The 22,297-nt window shown below is 45.2% G+C and overlaps 1 protein-coding gene across 1 annotated transcript in view; it reads left to right on the top strand.

Moving 5' to 3' along the window:
- Nucleotides 1–22,297, top strand: part of LOC135524882 (kinesin-like protein KIF16B) — a 32,749-nt gene that overhangs the window by 8,332 nt on the left and 2,120 nt on the right. The window contains exons 7-13 of the mRNA XM_064952736.1: nt 3,254–3,396; nt 3,867–4,017; nt 4,490–4,630; nt 4,893–5,091; nt 5,321–5,372; nt 10,879–10,932; nt 21,126–21,242. Of these exons, the coding sequence (XP_064808808.1) occupies nt 3,254–3,396; nt 3,867–4,017; nt 4,490–4,630; nt 4,893–5,091; nt 5,321–5,372; nt 10,879–10,932; nt 21,126–21,242 (857 nt within the window). The remainder of the gene's footprint in view (nt 1–3,253; nt 3,397–3,866; nt 4,018–4,489; nt 4,631–4,892; nt 5,092–5,320; nt 5,373–10,878; nt 10,933–21,125; nt 21,243–22,297) is intronic.

Genomic DNA, 22,297 nt, shown 5'->3' with positions numbered 1-22,297 from the left:
ATGCATAAACAGTAGATATTGGTTACTAACAGTGATAGGGAAGACTCTCCCCCCCAGTGGGCTAAACCAATATGATTGGTGGACAAAGGGAAGGGGGTGTGGACTGAGAGCGAGAGACAAACTGGATTCCCTTAGTCTGTAATTATATACATTGAAATGCTAATCCTTCGCACGTGAATGGCCGCTCATTCGAGAATAATTACAAGTACATATTTACGGTGTATGTCATTGTCGACTCTGTTAGAATCCGGTCCATCTGCTGGAGAGTTCATCTCCTTTCTGTTTACCTGAAGATCAAAGTATTTTGTTAGGCTGGATTTCAGAGTACCATTCAGAAATGTTCTCATAGAATAGATGTTTCGGCTGTTGTCGGTATTCGCATCCCAGTTTTACATAATTTACTAGCTGCAAACTAGTAATTAGTATCTAAGATTGGCTCTTCTATAGGGATCGATTGTCTCAGAGTTGAACCATTTCCTGCCGTGTAGCCAATGCTCCACGTGGTATGGTTTTCTAGTCTTGGTACTCAAACCTGTGCCACATCAGCTTACACCGAGGTATGCGTAGTCTGAGCTATTCGCAATCACAGCTCACGCTGTGTGTTTGATTAGTCTGAAGAGGATTTCCTCAGGAGGGGTTTTTATTCGTAACAATAGGAAAGGTGTTTCCATGACGCCAGATCATGTCTGTGTTCACGGGGGCGTGGCCGTTGACTAGTTAAACTTTACAGGGAATACAATTCTCTCAATGTAACGGTGAACATTACATCCTTTCACAAATAGTTTCATCTTTACTCATCCATTTTATACAATAATTAAATGCAAACACCATAATTCAGAAATGTTCATAGATAGTTCTGTGTGTTTCCTGTCCTTTGTGGTCACCAAAATGAAACGCACTCAACATAACTGTCCCTTAAGTGTCCACGGACCCTTCCCACATTCTCACAAGTGGACATATGCAGGTGAAGTCGGAAGCTTACGTACTCTTAGGTTGGAGTCATTGAAACGCGTTTTACAACCACTCCACAAATTTCTTGTTAACAAACTATAGCTTTTGTAAGTCTGTTAGGACATCTACTTTGTGCATGACACGAGTAATCTTTCCAACAATTGTTTACAGACAGATTATTTCACTTATAATTCATTATTGCAATTCCAGTGGGTTAGAAGTTTACATACATTTAAGTTGACTGCCTTTAAACAGCTTGGACAATTCCAGAAAATGTCATGCCTTTAGAAGCTTCTGATAGGCTCATTGACATCATTTGAGTCAATTGGAGATGTACCTGTGGATATATTTCAAAGCCTACCTTCAAACTCAGTGCCTCTTTGCTTGACATCATCATCAGGAAAATCAAAAGAAGTCAGCCAAGACCTCAGAAAAAAAACTGTGGACCTCCACAAGTCTGGTTCATCCTTGGGTGCAATTTCCAAATGCCTGACGATACCACGTTCATCTGTATAAACACCATGGTACCACCCAGCAGTCATACCACTCAGGAGACTTCTTCTGTCTCTTAGACAGTGATGAACGTACTTTGGTGTGAAAAGTGCAAATCAATCCCAGAACAATAGCAAAGGGCCTTGTGAAGATGCTGGAGGAAACAGGTACAAAAGTATCCATTTAAACAGTAAAACGATTCCTATATCGACATAACCTGAAAGGCCACTCAGCAAGGAAGAAGCCACTGCTCCAAAACCGCCAGAAAAAAGCCAGACTACAGTTTGCAACTGCACATGGGGACAAAGATCGTACTTTTTGGAGAAATATCCTCTGGTCTGATGAAACAGAACTGTTTGGCCAATATAACCATCGTTATCTTTGGAGGAAAAAGGGGGAGGCTTGCAAGCCGAAGAACACCATCCCAACCGTGAAGTCTGGGGGTGGCAGCATCATGTTGTGTGGGTGCTTTGCTGCAGGAGGGACTGGTGCACTTCACAAAATAGATGGCATCATGAGGGAGGAAAATTTACATGGATATATTGAGGCATCATCTCAAGACATCAGTCAGGAAGGTAAAGCTTGGTCTCAAATGGGTCTTCCAAATGGACAATGACCCCAAGCATACTTCCAAAGTGGTGGCAAAATGGCTTAAGGACAACAAAGTCAAGGTATCGGAGTGGCCATCACAAAGCCCTGACCTCAATCCGATAGAACATTTGTAGGCAGAACTGAAAAAGCGTGTGCGAGCCAGGAGGCCCTCACAACCTGACTCAGTTACAACAGGTCTGTCAGGAGGAATGGGCCAAAATTCACCCAACTTATTGTGGGAAGCTTGTGGAACGCTACCCAAAACGTTTAACCCAAGTTAAACAATTTAAAGGCAATGATACCAAATACTAATTGAGTGTATGTAAACTTCTGACCCACTGGGAATGCAATGAAATAAAACTTAAATAAATAATTCTCTCTATTCTGACATTTCACATTCTTCAAATAAAGTGGGGATCCTAGCTGACGTAAGACAGAGAATTTTTACTAGGATTAAATGTAAGGAATTGTGGAACTGTGTTTAGCTAAGGTGTATGTGAACTTCTGACTTCAACTGTATCTTCTAGACAAACCCTGTCTCCCACCATGCAGTGCTCCATGGTGCTGATCTGCAGTGTCCACGATAATCAGACCGCATGCCTTACCGCCTTTGGGACGACAACTTCCATTGTCAGAACGGTCACTCGACTATCTTGTCAATATAATAGAACATCTTTGTCTGCAGGAGGAGCACTGTCTGTGGTGATCCTAACTGACCTAAGACATGGATTTTTTTCCCTAGGATTAAATGTCAGGAATTGTGAAACTAAGTTTAAATATATTTGGCTGAGGTGTATGTAAATTTCTGACTTCAACTGTTTCATTTTCCCATTTTGAGGATTTAGGAGTTTGGCCACGTTTAAATCCTTTGTTCACTCTGTGGTCTCTATCTTTGCTTGAAAAGGGGGGGAGAGAGACTCTGCCAGGAGTTAACAGAACATGGGTGTAGGAGAGCCACTATCTACACCCTGAAAGGGCCACGTCATGACACTGGTAGACATGTTGCTAACCAACACTGGTCTCTGTGGTTGACATGTTGCCAACTCTAACCCAACACTGGTCTCTGTGGTTGACATGTTGCCAACTCTAACCCAACACTGGTCTCTGTGGTTGACATGTTGCTAACCAACACAGGTCATAGTGGCTGACCGGATATGAGCATGTCGGTAGATGTGATGTGTCAGGTGTGATTTATTTTTTTCTCTTCCTGTCTGGTCAGACTTGTCGACGCACTTGGTTCAGAACTACACTGATATTGAGGAGCTAATGCATGCTGGGAATGCCAAACGCATCACGGCGAACACGGGCATGAATGACGTTAGCAGTTGCTCTCACTCCATCTTCACCGTCATCATCACACAGGTAAACACACACAAACTGCTGGTGACCAAGTCTTCACAACGTCAATTTTTTTTGTGTTGTTGTTGTAACATAATACACCAATAAGACTGTTTTTATCCATGGGGACTTACAGTACATTTATTTATTTTGTGTGTTTCACTATGTGAGCCCACAACTTTACTTGTGATCTGATCAACTGAACCACTCAGGATCACATCAAGTCTTCATGTCAGTTTTTACTGTGTGTGTATGGTTGACCCTTGACTTTGTTGAAGACGAGTATTTTCTTGCCTGAGGGTGCAACCAAAGACCAGCTCTCAAGCTTTTTGTCCAATATTATTATGTTGGATTGTTTTGCTTTGAGCCACTTCCAGCTATACATGTTAAGTTGCACAGTGTTGAGTGCTGATTTGTCCCTGTCTATCTCCCTCCTTTACTCAATATCAGGAGGGACGGATAACAGCATTGTGTGTCCCCCCCCTGGTCTCCAGGTTCGTTTTAACACAGAGCTGCCGTGTGAGATGGTGAGTAAGATCCACCTGGTAGACTTGGCAGGCAGTGAGATGACTGGTGCCAGACTGAAGGAAGGAGCCAACATCAACAAGTCCCTGGTCACTCTGGGTAGTGTCATCTCTGCTCTGGGTAAATTATGCTAAGTACACACACACACACACGGACGAGCACATGAACAGACGGAAACGCAAGCACAGATGCGCCCACACACACACACCACATGTCTAATGCCAACCATGACATGACAACTCAGGCTATTAGTAATACCAATTAAACTCTGCACCAGGATTTTGAATCGGTCTATCAAGCGCTAGCTACACTGCTGGCAACCACACTACTAAGTATTCATGTTCCAACCTGGCGAGCTTTGTGGCATGAAACATAAGTCCTTTCACGCTTTTGTAGTTGTTTTGGAAGATGTTATTGTGGAATTTTTCCAGTCCGTTTCAGTCAATCAGTGTTTCATGTCTTTCTCTCTGGGGGGGGTGTGTTTACTACTTGGTCTGTCTTGCCTCCTAGCTTTGTGTGGAGGAGTTAGAAAAAAAAATGTAAAAGCTGCTCTTCACCCCCCTATAAAGTCTCTGTCTGTGTTCTCTCCTAGCTGATACATGTGTGACTGGAGAAGGGAGCTCCCACACAGGGAAGATGAAGAAGCAGCTGTTTATCCCCTACAGAGACTCTCTTCTGACCTGGCTCCTGAAGAATAGCCTGGGGGGAAACGCCAAGACAATCATGATAGCAAGTACGGTTGATCTTTGTCAGTGGTATTCAGTCGGGGTTGTGAACAGAAATGACTAGTAGTGTAACCTAATTTTGGTGGTGAATGTTCCTAGTATTAATTTTAATATTTGAGTCATTTATCAGACAATTATCCAGAGTGATTTACAGTTGGTGCATTCGTGTTGATTATTCCCTTTGGTTTTGCTTTTTAGCTCAACTGCTGATTTGATTGGTTGCTCTTTTAGTGAGATCCACTTCATGTTTGTGTCCATCTCTCTGTCCAGCCATTTCTCCTGCTGACGTGCACTACGGCGAGACACTTAGCACTTTGCGCTACGCTAACCGAGCTAAGAACATCGTTGACTGTGGGCTTGTTGACGAGGACAGCGGCGTTAAAGTCATCAGAGAACTGCAGGAGGAGATTGGTAGACTGAGAAGACTGATGGAGAATAACAACCAGGTCGGTGTTCTAATATCCGAAAGGTCGTTAGTTTGATTCCCAGAGCTGACAAAGTGAAATAATGTCTGTGCTCTTGAGAAAAGCACTTAATTGCTCCAGGGTTGCCGTTGATAATGGCAGGCGGGGGAACAGCCTCACCGAGGGGGTGTTGGGATAAGCAACAGAAAGAAAAATAAATCAAATGCACACTTCCCCTTAGGCTCCCCCCCTTTTTTCAGGCTCCCCCCCCTTTTTTTTTTTTACCCCCCTCAGGCTCTCTAACACTCTGAAGGTGGATGAGAAACTCCATAAGAATGAGGCCCAAGTGAGTGCAGTCTTTAGGACTCTTGTAGGTTTATGGCTTAACCTGTGTAGGTTGCCCAGAGTGTGACTCCACACTAAAGATGCATGCGTTCACTGTCGTACTACTGTGAGTGGCTTTTGGTAAACGTGTCTGCTTCGTGGAATATACAGATATCTGCCACAAAGGAAATGGCAACATAAAGCGTCTTCATAGGGCGTTGGGTCACCACCAGCCAGAACAGCTGCAGTGCACCTTAGCATAGATTCTACAAGTGTCTGGAACTCTCTATTGTAGTGATGTGACACTGGTCTTCCATGAGAACTGCTTTGCTTTATCTTGGCCAGGTCGCAGATGTAAATGAGAACTTGTTCTCAACTGGCCTACCTGGATAAATAAAGGTTAAATAAAAAATAAGTTCCATCATTTTGGTGTTTTGTGGACAGTGGTGTAAAACGCTGTCTCCAGAATCTCCCGTTTGGGTTGAGATCTGGTGTCTGAGACGACCATGGTGTTGGGTTCTAATTTCTGAGTTAATACTCCACGGACATTATGAAAGACCAAGTTTATTCTTTCCAGAGGATCATTACAGCTGCATTTAGATCAAGACATGTTGCCATCCTATGGGGGGGGCAAAGCTTCGGTAGCCAAAACAACGGTCTACCCAGAATTTTTATACATGACCCTAAGCATGATGGGATGTCGATTGATTAATTAACTCTGGAACCACACCTGTGTTGAAGCACCTGCTTTGAATACACTTCATCCCTCATTTACTCAGTTTCCTATGTTTTGTCAGTTACCTGCATGTGTTTCTTTGCTCTTAGTAACGGTTGTTGGTGAATGTTTTGGGACTGGTCAGATTAGAGGACTGTGCTACATTGCAACATCAAGAAGTTAGCCAGCTAACAGTAGATCTCCAGGAAGAGGGTTGGGCTGACCCTACAGTAGATCTCCAGGAAGAGGGTTGGGCTGACCCTACAGTAGATCTCCAGGAAGAGGGTTGGGCTGACCCTACAGTAGATCTCCAGGAAGAGGGTTGGGCTGACCCTACAGTAGATCTCCAGGAAGAGGGTTGGGCTGACCCTACAGTAGATCTCCAGGAAGAGGGTTGGGCTGACCCTACAGTAGATCTCCAGGAAGAGGGTTGGGCTGACCTGGTAGAATTGTAACAAACCTAGATGCTTTTTCTGTTATCTTTCTTAATAAACCAGAAAATCAACAGTTGCTTCTGATTTATCAAAGTTAGCTGGCTAAATCATTGCTTCGTCCTCTGCAAATGGTGTCAGAGCTGACCCCCCCCGTTTGTCCTCTCCAATAGGTGTCAGAAGACCAAGTGGGGGGTATTATCTGTCATATTGCTCTCTTACTGGTATGGATATAAAACCTAAGTACAACACTGGCTATAACTAACTCATCCATACCGCTAATCGGTAACAAAGGCACTCCGCCAGCCAGTTGGTTTCTAGTAACTGGGGGGGGGGTGTGTTTGAGTCCTGGGTAACAGGAATGTCAGTAACTTTCAAGTGTATGAAGTCATAGAAACCCTGCCTGAACTTTCTCATCTCTCTCACTTTCTCAGGCACACACATACACACACACACACACACACACCTCTCCCAGTAGATCCACCCAACAGATGGCTGTTTCAGTGTCAAGTCTGAGCTTTGGGCTCCATCTGTCCCTCTATCCGGTTCAACAGATCCATCAGAAAGCCTCAGGAGGTTGACATGTATTAGTAGTGTTTATCTTCCCAGATAAACCCTACTCCCTTTATAGTGCACTACTTCATTCCCTTTATAGTGCACTACTTCATTCCCTTTTTATAGTCCACTACCAGGGCCCAGAGGGGATGGTGTTCACCACTGCTCTCACCATTCTGTTGCTAAACAGCGTAAACTCTTTATGTGGCAGCCGAAAATATCCAGGAAACAATTTGCTTTTGGTTCTGTCGACTCAGTAGCTCTGTCGTGTCCCTTTTTATTCCCTTTATAGGGCACTACTTTTGACCAGGGACCACAGGAAACGGGGTGTCATTTGAGACGTCGTAACAGAGGGTCAGTGAATGGAATAAGATTATGTACATGTATATATATATATAGGACGAGCGGAAAGTAACCAGTTGACTGAATCTCAGCAAAATCTTTGAAATTGTTGCTTGTTTTTATATTTTTGTTGAGTATAAATGTGTTGAGACTCAGTTTTTAATGGAGGATAATCACCTGACATAGACTTTGGTGGAATAGTTTCTAGTTTTTCAGTGATTTTAATTTTTTTTTTGTTTTCAGCATCTTTGTTCTGCTGTGGACTGATTTGTGGTGGTTTATGAATTGAATAATGTTGCTTGGAAAGAACTAAATTGTTTGGAAATGAAAGTTGATATGTATATATTATTTTGCCAAAAGGTAAGCTTTGTTTAGCGGAGTTTTCAGGACTGTATGACAATAGCTGCCGGGGCGGCAGGTAGCCTAGTGGTTAGAGGCGGGTAGCCTAGTGGTTAGAGGCGGGTAGCCTAGTGGTTAGAGGCGGGTAGCCTAGTGGTTAGAGGCGGGTAGCCTAGTGGTTAGAGGCGGGTAGCCTAGTGGTTAGAGGCGGGTAGCCTAGTGGTTAGAGGCGGGTAGCCTAGTGGTTAGAGGCGGGTAGCCTAGTGGTTAGAGGCGGGTAGCCTAGTGGTTAGAGGCGGGTAGCCTAGTGGTTAGAGGCGGGTAGCCTAGTGGTTAGAGGCGGGTAGCCTAGTGGTTAGAGGCGGGTAGCCTAGTGGTTAGAGGCGGGTAGCCTAGTGGTTAGAGGCGGGTAGCCTAGTGGTTAGAGGCGGGTAGCCTAGTGGTTAGAGGCGGGTAGCCTAGTGGTTAGAGGCGGGTAGCCTAGTGGTTAGAGGCGGGTAGCCTAGTGGTTAGAGGCGGGTAGCCTAGTGGTTAGAGGCGGGTAGCCTAGTGGTTAGAGGCGGGTAGCCTAGTGGTTAGAGGCGGGTAGCCTAGTGGTTAGAGGCGGGTAGCCTAGTGGTTAGAGGCGGGTAGCCTAGTGGTTAGAGGCGGGTAGCCTAGTGGTTAGAGGCGGGTAGCCTAGTGGTTAGAGGCGGGTAGCCTAGTGGTTAGAGGCGGGTAGCCTAGTGGTTAGAGGCGGGTAGCCTAGTGGTTAGAGGCGGGTAGCCTAGTGGTTAGAGGCGGGTAGCCTAGTGGTTAGAGGCGGGTAGCCTAGTGGTTAGAGTGTTGGGCCAAAAGGTTGCTGGATCAAATCCCTGAGCTCACAAGGTTCAGGGGCAGATTTTTTTTTTTTAACAAGGCAGTTAACTAACTGTTCTCCGGTAGGCCATCGTTGTCAATAAGAATTTGTACTGAACTGACTAGTTACCTACATGTTTTTAGTAAGACACAAGTGCTCGTCCATGTCCCCTTTTGCAAACTACCGATCAGCCCTGCAATTGGGTCTGTTAACTTACTCACGACGAGGACCAGGCAGGTTGTTTATGTGGGGAGTGTTAAGTTGGAGGTTGGCGTCATGGTTGCATTGTAACTTCCTACAGTATTGGAAGACACACACACACACACACACTGCAATACTTATAAATGGTTATATAGCAGTCTAATGTGGAGTTAGATGCAGGTTTTCCTACGTTCTAGTTAGCGAAACAGTAACCAACATTTCTGATATTAGTGTGATTTGGATGGAAAAGAACCATGCGGAAATTACATTTGGCGTTTTCAGCAAACATTTGTACGTAGTTTGCCTTCCCTAACTCTTCCCTCTTTCCGTCCCATGTAACAGGTGCTTGTAGTTCCCATATCCTACCAGTGGGTGTCAGTGTTGCTCCGCTGAACCTCGGGCTCAGCCTCAGCGACTGTAGAAAAGGAGGGAGGGATGATAAAACAAGAGTCAACCTGGCGTTGCTATTTAATTTTCCAGCTATTTAGACTAGAATGGCATCCTACTGGCATTAGAGCTGCTTAAATGGTCCTGAAGTCAACATCTGACACTGGGGGAGAGATGGAGGGGAGAGATGGAGAGAGAGCAAGGGAAACATCAGACATTCCTAATCACTTCCTGTCTGTCTCTTTCTCCATCCCATATGGCTCCTCAGTGTGTAGAAGAGTGAGAGAATTTCCTCCTTCACACGTTAGTCTGCCAGCTCAGAGTTTAGAGTGGGGGAGGACAGCAGGAGGAAGACAAGATGAGTGACACCACATTTTTAGCTGGTTGGCATTGGCAACTGTCAAACAGGGTTAGTTTGGAATCTTAATGTTACCACAATGCTGCGCAGTGGTCACTTGACTGACTTTGAAAAGTTTCATTATGTTTCAAATTCTTTGAAAACGTTCGCACCTAAACTGGACCCACCCACCTGCTAGAACCCTATTCTGGAATATTGTAGGTAATTTACCAGTCACTGCTAAGAGGTCTTGATTAGCTACGTATGGATCTGTGTTCATTATGCTACCGTCCGTCCCTCATGTTCATTAAGACAGCCATGTAGTAAATCTCAGTGTTGAAGTCGTGATGCGGGGGACAATCTATACCGTTAAATATCGCAATATTTTCTGCACAAATTGTCTGTACCTCCAACAACTCCAGTATTTTTCCTTCATAGCTTATTCTCCCATCTTTTTTTTAAATAGGGAGCCAATTTGTTTTTCTGGCTGTCTTTTATTTCTGTAGAAACTCGTTATCTCTCATGGCTTGTCCTTGTGCAGCAGATGTTTGGTGAGCAATAGTGTGAGTTTATTGCGATTAAAAAAAAAAAAAACACTATCGAATAGCAATGAATATTGAATCATGAGAATCTCAATACATATTGTATCGACACTTTTTAAAGTATCATGATAATATCTTATCGTGAAGTTCCTTGTAATTCCCAGCCCTTTGTTTTGAGGGTTATTCTGTGCTCCTGAAATGCAACTGGGCCCTTGGTCAAAAGTAGTGCACTATTAAGGGAGTCAGAGGAATACATGTGTGTGTCTACAGACCAGCTGGGGGACCTGAGGGGAATCGACAACACAACGAAGCCTGGCCATGTTTCTCGTTCAGATGGGAATCGAGATGTGACACTCGGGCTGACAGGCTACTGTTCTGGCACACTGATTGGTGTAACTCTCTTAAGTGTATGATGAAAGGCTTTATGGATTTGACATTTTGTCTTCTGCTACATTTGCATTCTGTACAAGATGACGAATGGTAGAGCCAGGCATGGAGCTAGGGATACTTTGATGAATGCAGGGGACATATTAGTGTGTGTGAGAGTACTAGACTGCATCTGTGTCTATTTAGAATGGAGAAAGGCACATCCATTCAGCTTCCTCCACTGTTTCACATTTCAGACGGCCTTATCAACAATGCCGTTCACCTTTCTCCATCAGATGTATTTATACAGCCCTTCTTAGATCCATCACTACCATTTCATCTCTGGAATCATTTAGTGTGATTGGATGGAAAAGAACCAGCAACTTGCCAGTCAGATCGGAGAGATTTATTTGACAAACCACAACTGATACTCTTAGCTGTGACCTTTTTGACATGTGATCCTGTGGCATTCTAGGAAGGCGATGCTAGAAAAATGTCCATCCTGAATGGTAGTGCCAGGAAATGCCAGGTACCTCACCATACGATACTAGCTTAATACTTAGATGCCGATACGATATTGCGATTGTCACGATTCTAAACTCGGCAAAAAAACAACGGTCCTCACTGTCAACTGTCAACTTTCTTTTCAGCCAACTTGACACGTGTAAATGTTTTTATGAACATAACAGGATATCGACATCCGTATCAGATGTGGCCACCAGCTGCATTAAGTACTGCAGTTCATCTCCTCATGGGTTGTACCAGATTTGCCAGTTCTTGCTGTGAGATGTTAACCCACTCTTCCACCAAGGCACCTGCAAGTTCCCTGGACGTTTCTGGGGGGAATGGCACCTAGCCCTCACCCTCCGATCTAACAGATCCCAGCCGTGCTCAATGGGATTGAGATCCGGGCTCTTCGCTGGCCATGGCAGAACACTGACATTCCTGTCTTGCAGGAAATCACACACAGAACGAGCCGTATGGCTGATGGCATTGTCATGCTGGAAGGTCATGTCGGGATGAGCCTGCAGGAAGGGAACCACATGAGGAAGGAGGATGTCTTCCCTGTAACGCACAGCGTTGAGATTGCCTGCAATGATGACAAGCCCAGGCCGATGATGCTGTGACACACCACCCCAGACCATGACCGACCCTCCACCTCTAAATCGATCCCGGTGTAACACTCCTTCGACTATAAACACTGTCTTAGGTGTTTATCGTAGCGCTGTCTTAGGCGTCTCAAAGTACAGATAATTGCAATGTATTGCCCTGGCCACATCTGCAGTCCTCATGCCTCCTTGCAGCATGCCTATGGCATGTTCACGCAGGGAACCTGGGCATCTTTATTTTGGTGTTTTTTTTCAGAGTCAGTAGAAAAGCCTCTAGTGTCCCACAATTTCATAATTGTGACCTTTAATTGCTTACAGTCTTAACAACCATTCCACAGGTGCATGTTAATTTAATTGTTTATGGTTCCTTGAACACAATGGGGAAAAGTGTTTAAACCTTTTACAATGAAGATCTGTAGTTATTTTGATTTATACAAATTATTTTTGAAAGACGGGGTCCTGAAAAAGGGACTTTTATTTTTTATTTTTGCTGAGTTTGTGTTTTGATATTGTGATTTGAATTACTACTGAGCTACAGAGAAGAGAATGAGTTTTGACCAGTCATGTAAAAAGGTTTTGTCTCATCATTTTAAAAATACGGAGAACAGGCTATAGGATGAAAAATTCCAGCGTTTTGGCGTCGGTACAGACGAGAAGCACTAGCTAATATTGACAGATTTTTTTTTTATATATTTTTTTAATTAATTGATACTTCAAGTCAGCACAACATTATTTTGTAGGATAGATACTGTGTGGACTTTTTCCCTCTAACGGCACTGTTAAGCACATTTCCAGCAGTTGCAGTCTTCATGAAGCCTTACAACGTCTTGCTGTGCAGGCCTCTGTCGCTCTCTTGTCCATGCTAGTTGTTCCCTATTCTTGGTGTGTGAAATATAGGGCTTTCTTCTGTTCATCAGAGCTGCGTCTCTTCTCCCTGAAAGGTAAGGGCCCCACTGCCTCGTCATCCTTAGAGGAAGTAAGAGCAGTGGAAACAGAACGGTAATATTCAGGGAGATTTACAATACTAATGGGAGCCAATTCCTCATGTTAGTGCACAACTAGAGAATATGGCATGACTTGTGACCAAGTCCTATTGGTCCTGGTCAAAAGTATTAAATAAGGAATAGGGTGCCATTACCGAGATTCTGTTCCAGGGCACGTAGGAAAAGGTAATTAATTTGAGATGGGTTGAAGAGCAGCCTCTTAGCGAGGAGGGAGTGAAGAGTGATGGAGGAAGGTAAGAGGGAAAGATACCAGAATGTTCTCTCCTGCAGGGGCCCGGGGATGCTGTATAATTTCCCTCTCACACACACACGATAAGATTATAGGATGTATCCACCCATTTGTTTTCATTATGGAAAGAGATTAATGCAAACCTGGGGTGTAATCATTAGTCCAAAGCTTTTTTTTTTTTTTTTTGCAACTGAAACCATTTTACTCCAAATGGCAAACGTTTTGCAACGAAAAGTTGAGTTTCTATTGAGTCAATTCAGTCAGTTCCTTCTGGGTTCTGTTTGTTATTCTAGGGAATACACCATTGTCGTGCACTACTCTGGTCAAAAGTCGTGCGCTATATAGGGAATAGGGTGCCATTTGGGATTGTCATGGACATAAGAGGAATGCACTTTGCCCTCGAGATTTGTTGAAATAATAAACTCAATGTTTTTATATTTTGGTTAGACCCAGGGCAGAACGGCAGGGCAGAACGGCAGGGCAGAACGGCAGGGCAGAACGGCAGGGCAGAACGGCAGGGCAGGACTGCAGGGCAGGGCAGGGCAGAACGGCAGGGGGCAGAACGGCAGGGCAGAAAAGGGACTGTTTCTTTTAGTTGGACGAATCCCCGTCTCACTTTCTTTTCTCTCGTGCCCTTTTTGACCAGGGTCCATAGGGTGTAATTTGGGACCTCCCCCACGGTGTCTTCAGTCATCTCCACCCATTTCCTTTATGAATGGTTTCATGACCTTAGTATTCACCCTGTCAGCACTTATACCTTAATACTTCATTTGAGAGAACCTTTATATGAGAGCTGGAGCTCCGTTTCAAGTTGCTTCACTATGACTCCAGTCACTTTTTTTCTTTTCTTCTTCTTGTCATTGGAAATCAATAAGTAATCAAGTTGCTAATGTGTTTGAGCCCTCAGCTTCAAGTCCACAGTAAATCCCAGTAATATATTGTTCTATGAGCTTTATTTCAATGTCTTTGGAGGCCCCCCCCAAACACCTGTTCGGTGTTGTATTGTTGCTGGGAGGGCTTTGATTTGTTTTCTTCAGTGTGTGTGAGGTGGACAGATGGTCGAAGAGCTGGTGAGCTGGACAGGTGATTGGCATTCCTACAGTGGTGTTGGAGTTTGATATGCGGAGGAAGGTGAGTGACATGTTTAATTGGGAGCGTGTAGGCTACCCAATATGACATTTGATGTTCTGGAGAACCTCCACGTAGCTGTAAGCATCGAGATAAAACTGTTGTATCTCTGTTACTGGGACTGAGAGAGCCTGGGTACCAGTCTGTGTCACTTATTGTCATGCAAACAAACAAGGAGTTGACATGATGGCAGATCAAGGACCAGGTTTCTTGGACTGAGGAACGGAGTGATTTACAAACCACATCTGGGACCAGGCTTCTTGAACTGAGCGATGCAGTTTTTTTTTTTAAGACAACTTGACTACTTACCATGACTTGATTCACTTCTATGACTCGTCATGAAAATCAAGAAGCAGTCCAGTGTCAAATGTCTGCTCTCAAACCTTCAAGCATTTTGTTGTAACTCACAATTTATAAATATGTGAAAGGTGAACTAAATGTCAACATCTTTGAAGAGATATCCCCCCCCCCCCCCCACCACACACACACACACACACACACACAAGTTACCACAGTACTGTTTCACTTGGAGATGGCCTCCTGTCCTGTCCTCCAGGAGTTTTATATTGATGTGTTGTAGTCTGGCCTCCTGTCCTCTACTTCACCTGCTCCCCCAGGTGGATGTAGACTCATCAGAGCCCACTCATGGACAGGTGGTGGGCTGACTGACTTTGCAGTGCAGTTATTTTATGTAGGGAAACAATAATCTGAGTTGAAGTACTAACAAATTTAGTTCAAGCCATCTGCAGTTGGGGGGGTTATGAACTGCCCAAGCCTGACCAATAGACGTGAGTGTCTGTCCTGCACCTGCCTCAATTAAGGGCTGGAGAGCAAAATACACACACCTAGTGTGTGTGTGTGTGTGTGACATGCTGCTGCATGCCCTGGACTCTGATTGGCCTGACATGGAAAGCAAGTCTCATTTACCCTGTCTGTCTCAGGGAAGTGTGTGTGATTCTGCCCGGGCCTATGGTTAATTAAAGGGATCCTTCAGACTTCATTATAGGTGAAGAGGGGAGCCTGACAGATTAATGTGTCACTTCACTGAGACGGGACAGGGAGATGAAACGCACACAGTCGGTCAGTCTCCGCCTCTCCCTCGTCATTAAGCGACGCTTCCCCCTCTCCTGTCACTGCACAGCCGTAGCTATACATAAACAGCGTAAACTAGTTCATGTGGTTTTGACTTCTCTCCAAGGGGTTCTGTTTTCTGGTCCGCCTCCTCAAGGTACTCATGATGATCCATAGAAAATGCAAATCCTGACAGCCAGCCACACACACACACACACACACACACACTATAGGGCACACACACACACACACACACACTATAGGGCAGCACACACACACACACACACACTATAGGGCAGACACACACACACACACACACTATAGGGCAGACACACACACACACACACACACACACACTATAGGGCACACACACACACACACACTATAGGGGGCAGCCACACACACACACTATAGGGCAGCACACACACACTATAGGGCAGACACACACACACACACACACACACACACACTATAGGGCAGCCACACACACACACACACTATAGGGCAGCCACACACACACACACACACACTCTATAGGGCAGCCACACACACACACACACACACTATAGGGCAGCCACACACACACACACACACTATAGGGCAGCCACACACACACACACACACTATAGGGCAGCCACACACACACACACACACACTATAGGGCAGCCACACACACACACACACTCTATAGGGCAGCCACACTCACAAGCCGAGTGAGTTTGTTATTCAACAGGAGCCACTGACTGAACGAAAAGGGCTGTTAGGGCAGACACACACACACACACACACACTATAGGGCAGCACTATAGGGCAGACACACACACACACACACACACGGTGGGCAGACACACACACACACACACACACACACTATCACACACACACACACACACACACACATCAGTCTGGTGACTTAGGGCAGACACACACACACACACACACACACACACATTTCATTTTGAAGTCCATAGGGCAGTTATATCTCCACACACAGGTGGCACACACACACACACTCTATGAACACACACACACACACACTCTATAGGGCAGTACTGTTTCCACACTACAGACACACACACACACACACTTGGGCAGTGAGCCGGCCACACACACACACACTATAGGGCAGCCACACACACACCCAGTATAGGGCAGACCAGGGCAGCCACACACACACACACACACACACTATAGGGGCCAGTGTGTGGGCTGGGCCAGCTATAGGGCAGACACACACACACACACTCTATAGGGGACACACACACCACACCGGGCCAGTATAGGTGGGCCGGCACACACACGGCAGACACACACACACACACACACACTATGGACCAGGCCGGGCCACTATAGTGCAGACACAGGCTAGGGCAGCCTATAGGGCGTGTGGACCAGGCACTATAGGGCAGACCACACACACACACACTATAGGGCAGCTATAGGGCAGTGGACACAGGCCACACACACACACACACCGGGCAGACACACACACACACACACACACTCTATAGGGGACCAGGCCTATAGGGCAGACACACACACACACACCCTATAGGGCAGTGTGGACCAGGGCAGACACACACACACACACCCTATAGGGCAGACACACACACACACACACACTATAGGGCGTGGGGACACAGGCAGACACACACACACACACACACACACTATAGGGCAGTGTGGACCAGGCACACACACACATAGGGCAGACACACACACACACACACACACACACACTTTTAAAATGACACACACACACACACACACACACACTTCACACAGATCAAATCACATTTATTCTTATAGGGCAGCCACACACACTATAGGGCAGACACACACACACACACACACACACACACTTCTGAGGGACAGGAACCTGACACACACACACACACAAATGCCATTAAATACACATTTAGACACACACACACACACACAGGGAGTTCTAGGGCAGACTATAGGGCAGCGGGTCTGCCACACACACACACACACTATAGGGCAGCCACACACACACACACACTATGGATCTTGTCAGCCACACACACACACACACTATAGGACAGTTCATTGATTTGAGGCAGACTATTTGAGTTGATAGGGCAGCCACACACACACACACACATCCGACTACAGTATAGGGCAGTAATGTGAATGGCAGCACTATAGGGCAGCTACACACACACACACACACACACACTATAGGGCAGCTACACACACACACTATAGGGCAGCTACACACACACACTATAGGGCAGCTACACACACACACACTATAGGGCAGCACACACACACACACTATAGGGCAGCTACACACACACTATAGGGCAGCCACACACACACACACACACACTATAGGGCAGCACACACACACACACACACATAGGGCAGCTATAGGGCAGCCACACACACACACACACTATAGGGCAGCTATACACACACACACACACTATAGGGCAGCTACACACACACACACACTATAGGGCAGCTACACACACACACACACTATAGGGCAGCTACACACACACACACACTATACACACACACACACACTATAGGGCAGCCACACACACACACACACACACACACTATAGGGCAGCTACACACACACACACACTATAGGGCAGCTACACACACACACACTATAGGGCAGCCACACACACAAGCTGAGTGAGTTTCTATAGGGCAGACTACACACACACTGACTCATTTCATTTTGAAGGCATCTCCTACACAGGTGGCACCCTCTCAGTACACTATAGGGCAGCGTGGGCAGTGAGGCCGGCCCGGTGCGTGGGCAGTGAGGCCGGCCCGGTGTAGGGTCATGCTGTCGCTCGCTACTTTTTAAAATGTCTTCCACAGATCAAATCCATTTATTCTTATCGCCGGCGTCTGAGGGACAGGAACCTGAAATGCCATTAAATACATATTTAGCAGGGAGTTCTGGACGAGCGGGTCTGTCGATGGATTTGTCGACCTGGACGTTCATTGATTTGAGGCTGACTTTTGAGTTGATGATCCGACTACAGGTGAACGTATGTAATGTGAATGGAACAATGGACTTTAAAAACCATTCGTTAAAAACCATTCCATTAGTCACTGTTTGACATGGATGTTTCTGTGTGTGAATAAATACACTTGATTTATTTTTAAGAGATTCATATCCTTCAACCTTTCCTCAGGAAAGGAAGGAACTATCCAGAATACTATGAGTTTGCCACTGATCGGCAGAGGAAACATATCACTTCAAATGTTATTTGTCACATGCCCCCCCCTCAAATACTGTAAAAATGCTTGCTTGTTGTATGAAGAGGGGAGCAACATCACTTTATATTAATGTGGAAGAGGGTTGAGCAGGGAAGCGTCGCTGTGTGTGGAGGTGGGGCTGTGTGTGGAGGAACAAATTGACACATTCACTTACAGGTAGTGGTTCTCAACGGGTTACTGGAAGTATCCCCATCGCGTAAATGACCACTAGACCATGTTCTTATGAGTCTTCTCATGTCGCCACTGGATAAGCCCGGTACCTCCCAGGGTTAGTGGTTCTCCAGGTTGAGAACCACTAACCTACAGTATGCCGTGTCTCTGTGAAGTTCTATTGTTTTAAAGGTTCACCCATCTCTCATGTTATATCTCAGATTTTGATGTTCTGTCGATTTTTCCCTGGGCCATTTAGTGGTTAGAGCGTTGGGCCAGTAATCTAAAGGTTGCTGGATTTAATCCCTGAGCTGACCAGGTTAAAATTCAGTTCTGTCCCTGAACAACCTACTGTCCCCCCCCCCGTAGCATTGTTATATTGAACAGGATTATAACTCTCTGAAATGTCCTGACTTCACTACTGGCTGATGTCATAACTCTGGAGGTTGCCTTCTCTCCATTTGAACCCTTAATCGTATTTTGTTGATTATTCCTAACACCCTAGAAATGTTTTAATTTATAATTTCTCCTATTTGTCTGCCTCTTCAGTCCAGGGTGCATTGCATTGTCTGTGAAGCCTCCTAAATTGATTACAGGTTATTTACATTTACATTTAAGTCATTTCTCTTATCCAGAGCGACTTACAAATGTCTTCTGACATCCAGTGGAACAGCCACTTTACAATAGTGCATCTAAATCTGATGTCATAGGTATTCCTTGAAGAGGTGGGGTTTTGTCTCCGGAAGGTGGTGATTGACTCCGCTGTCCATTTGAACCCATTAAGCGAACAGTTTTGACTGGGCTGATTATTCTCAGTGGTAACACCCAGAGGTGGAGACATGTTTTAATCAGAGCCTTATAATTTCCCCTCACAGCTCCTAGGCAAGCACCATGGTTTGTCTGCCTCTGGAAGCCAGTCGGAGGAGCAGGGTGCATTGCATTGAACACCAGACGGGCTGCGTTCTGGATGAGTTGTTAGGGTTTAAACACAGGGAGCCCAGAGATTGTGCAGTAATCCAGACGGGAGATAAATGCCTGGATTAGGAGCGCAGTTTTAAACTCTTTTTTTTGATTTTATAGCAAACTAGCTACGTTTGCTTGCCACCCATAGAGAGCGCATTGCATTGTGTATTTTGTAGGCGAGGTGAGCTGCAACAGATTTCTAAAACAATTTTCACGTTGCTACCAACCTTTATTACGCTAAAGTGAAACATTTGTTCACAAAAAATATTACTTTTCCATATTACTGTTTCGTTTTTAATAACAAAGTTGACTCTGGTCTGTGTAAAGTTGACTCTGGTCTGTGTAAAGTTGACTCTGGTCTGTGTAAAGTTGTCTCTGGTCTGTGTAAAGTTGACTCTATTCCCCCAGTCTTGACAGTTTTCCTGCCGTAGGCAGAATAGTTCCCATCTTAACCCAATGGTGTGTAGTTCCTTGTGTGTATGGCGTTATGTTGGTGGAGGGATCAGCCTGCTGAAACGGTGTCTACAGTTAAACACGTCGCCATGGGAATCTCAATGATTTATAGTCTCTCTCTCTCTAGCCGTTAGCCATTCTCCCGCTACCACGGCGACGCAAGGGTTGTAGTGTCCCAAATGGAACCTTCATAAAGCACTGCTTTTGATAAGGACCCATAGGACTCTGGTCCAAAGTATTGCACTGAACAGGGAGCCATTTGGGATACGGAAATACTTGGCCCTATTATTCTGCCGAGCTCTGGGGTGAGGAAGAACCAGAACTCATAAATTCAATTTTCTACTGTTTTGCTATTAAACGTCTGACTGTCGGCGGTTCTGTTTTGGTTGTTATGATTGTGGTCCAGTCTTTGCTAGGAGATGCAGTATATGAAGATATTGTTCTGTACTACTTCACTATTCTGTTTCGCCTCTGTTTGTCCCCTGTTGTGTGTGGTTGGAGGAGATAGTGTAGCTCTGAGGGTAAAGAACTTTTGTCTGTTACGGTCTGTGTTACAGTGTCTCTGTTACCCTGTCTGTTCCTGTCACCTCGTCTCTCTGTTACTGTCACCTCGTCTCTCTGTTACTGTCACCTCGTCTCTCTGTTACTGTCACCTCGTCTCTCTGTTACTGTCACCTCGTCTCTCTGTTACTGTCACCTCGTCTCTCTGTTACTGTCACCTCGTCTCTCTGTTACTGTCACCTCGTCTCTCTGTTACTGTCACCTCGTCTCTCTGTTACTGTCACCTCGTCTCTCTGTTACTGTCACCTCGTCTCTCTGTTACTGTCACCTCGTCTCTCTGTTACTGTCACCTCGTCTGTCTCTGTTACTGTCACCTCGTCTCTCTGTTACTGTCACCTCGTCTCTCTGTTACTGTCACCTCGTCTCTCTGTTACTGTCACCTCGTCTCTCTGTTACTGTCACCTCGTCTCTCTGTCACCTCGTCTCTCTGTCACCTCGTCTCTCTGTCACCTCGTCTCTCTGTCACCTCGTCTCTCTGTCACCTCGTCTCTCTGTCACCTCGTCTCTCTGTCACCTCGTCTCTCTGTCACCTCGTCTCTCTGTCTCTGTTATACTCTGTCTGCCGGTTCTGTAGGAAGAGACTGTAGCTCTGAGGAAAGAGGGTCATCCTCTGTCACCTCGCGCTCTGTCACCTGTTGTCTCATAGTAGTAGTTCTAACCCTGTTCTGTGTCTGTCCTGTAGGAAGAGACTGTAGCTCTGAGGAAAGAGGGTATCCGTGTAGTGTTGCGCTCACACCTGTTGTCGTCATAGTAGTAGTTCTAACCCTGTTCTGTGTCTGTCCTGTAGGAAGAGACTGTAGCTCTGAGGAAAGAGGGTATCCGTGTAGCGTTGGACTCAGAACCTCATCTAATCAGCATCGACGATGATCTTCTCAGCACCGGCGTTATTCTCTATCATTTAAAAGTAGGTAAACACACACTTTCCAGGTGAAAGATTTGATCCTTTATTGAGGTCACCTGTTAAATCCACTACAATTAGTATAGATGGAGGAGAGGAGACAGGTGAAAGTTTAAAAAATATATATAAGCCATGAGACAGTTGACGCGTGGAATGTGTGCCGTTCACAGGGTGAATGGGCAAGACAAAATATTTAAGTGCCTTTTTTTTAATGGTAGTCGGTGACAGACACACCGGTTTGTGTCAAGAACTGCAACGCTGCTGGGTACAGTTCCCCATGTGTATCAAGAATGGTCCACCACACAAAGGACATCCAGCCATCTTGACACAACTGTGGGAAGCATTGGAGTCAACATGGGCCAGCATCCCTGTGACACGCTTTCGCCACCTTGTGGAGTCCATGACCAGGCGGGTTGCAGCTCAATATTAGGAAGGATTCACGTTTTTTATGTCACAAGTACAGTGAAATGCCTTTCTTGCAAAGCTCTAAACCTAATAATTCAGTAATCAATAACAATGTAATACTAGAAATAACAAGGTAGAACAGAACCACACTAGAAGATGATTTAGTAAGCATGCTAAATACAGGATCAGTTCCTAATGGAAGGTGTTCCTAGTGTTTTTATATACTCTGTGATATATGTAATATATATTACTCACACTCAGTGGGGTGAACAAGTGTTTGAAACACTGCTGATTTTGCAGGTTTTCCTACTTACAAAGCATGTAGAAGTCTGATAAGAAAAATACATATGGACACTTCAACTGTGAGATGGAATCTAAAACAAAAATCCAGAAAATCTCTGATTTTTAAGTAATTAATTTGCATTTTATTACATGACATAAGTATTTGATCACCTACCAACCAGTAAGCATTCCAGCTCTCACAGACCTGGTCGTTTTAATTTTAAGAATTTCTCCTGTTCTCCACTCATTACCTGTGTTAACTGCACCTGTTTGAACTTGTTACCTGTATAAAAGACACCTGTCCACACACTCAATCAAACAGACTCTAACCTCTCCACAATGGCCAAGACCAGAGAGCTGTGTAAGGACATCAG

Source organism: Oncorhynchus masou, chromosome 31 (genome assembly GCF_036934945.1).
Source record: "Oncorhynchus masou masou isolate Uvic2021 chromosome 31, UVic_Omas_1.1, whole genome shotgun sequence".
NCBI classification, from domain to species: Eukaryota; Metazoa; Chordata; class Actinopteri; order Salmoniformes; family Salmonidae; genus Oncorhynchus; species Oncorhynchus masou.
The sequence above is the reverse complement of the archived record's forward strand: the minus strand, read 5'-3'. Positions and strand labels throughout refer to the sequence as shown.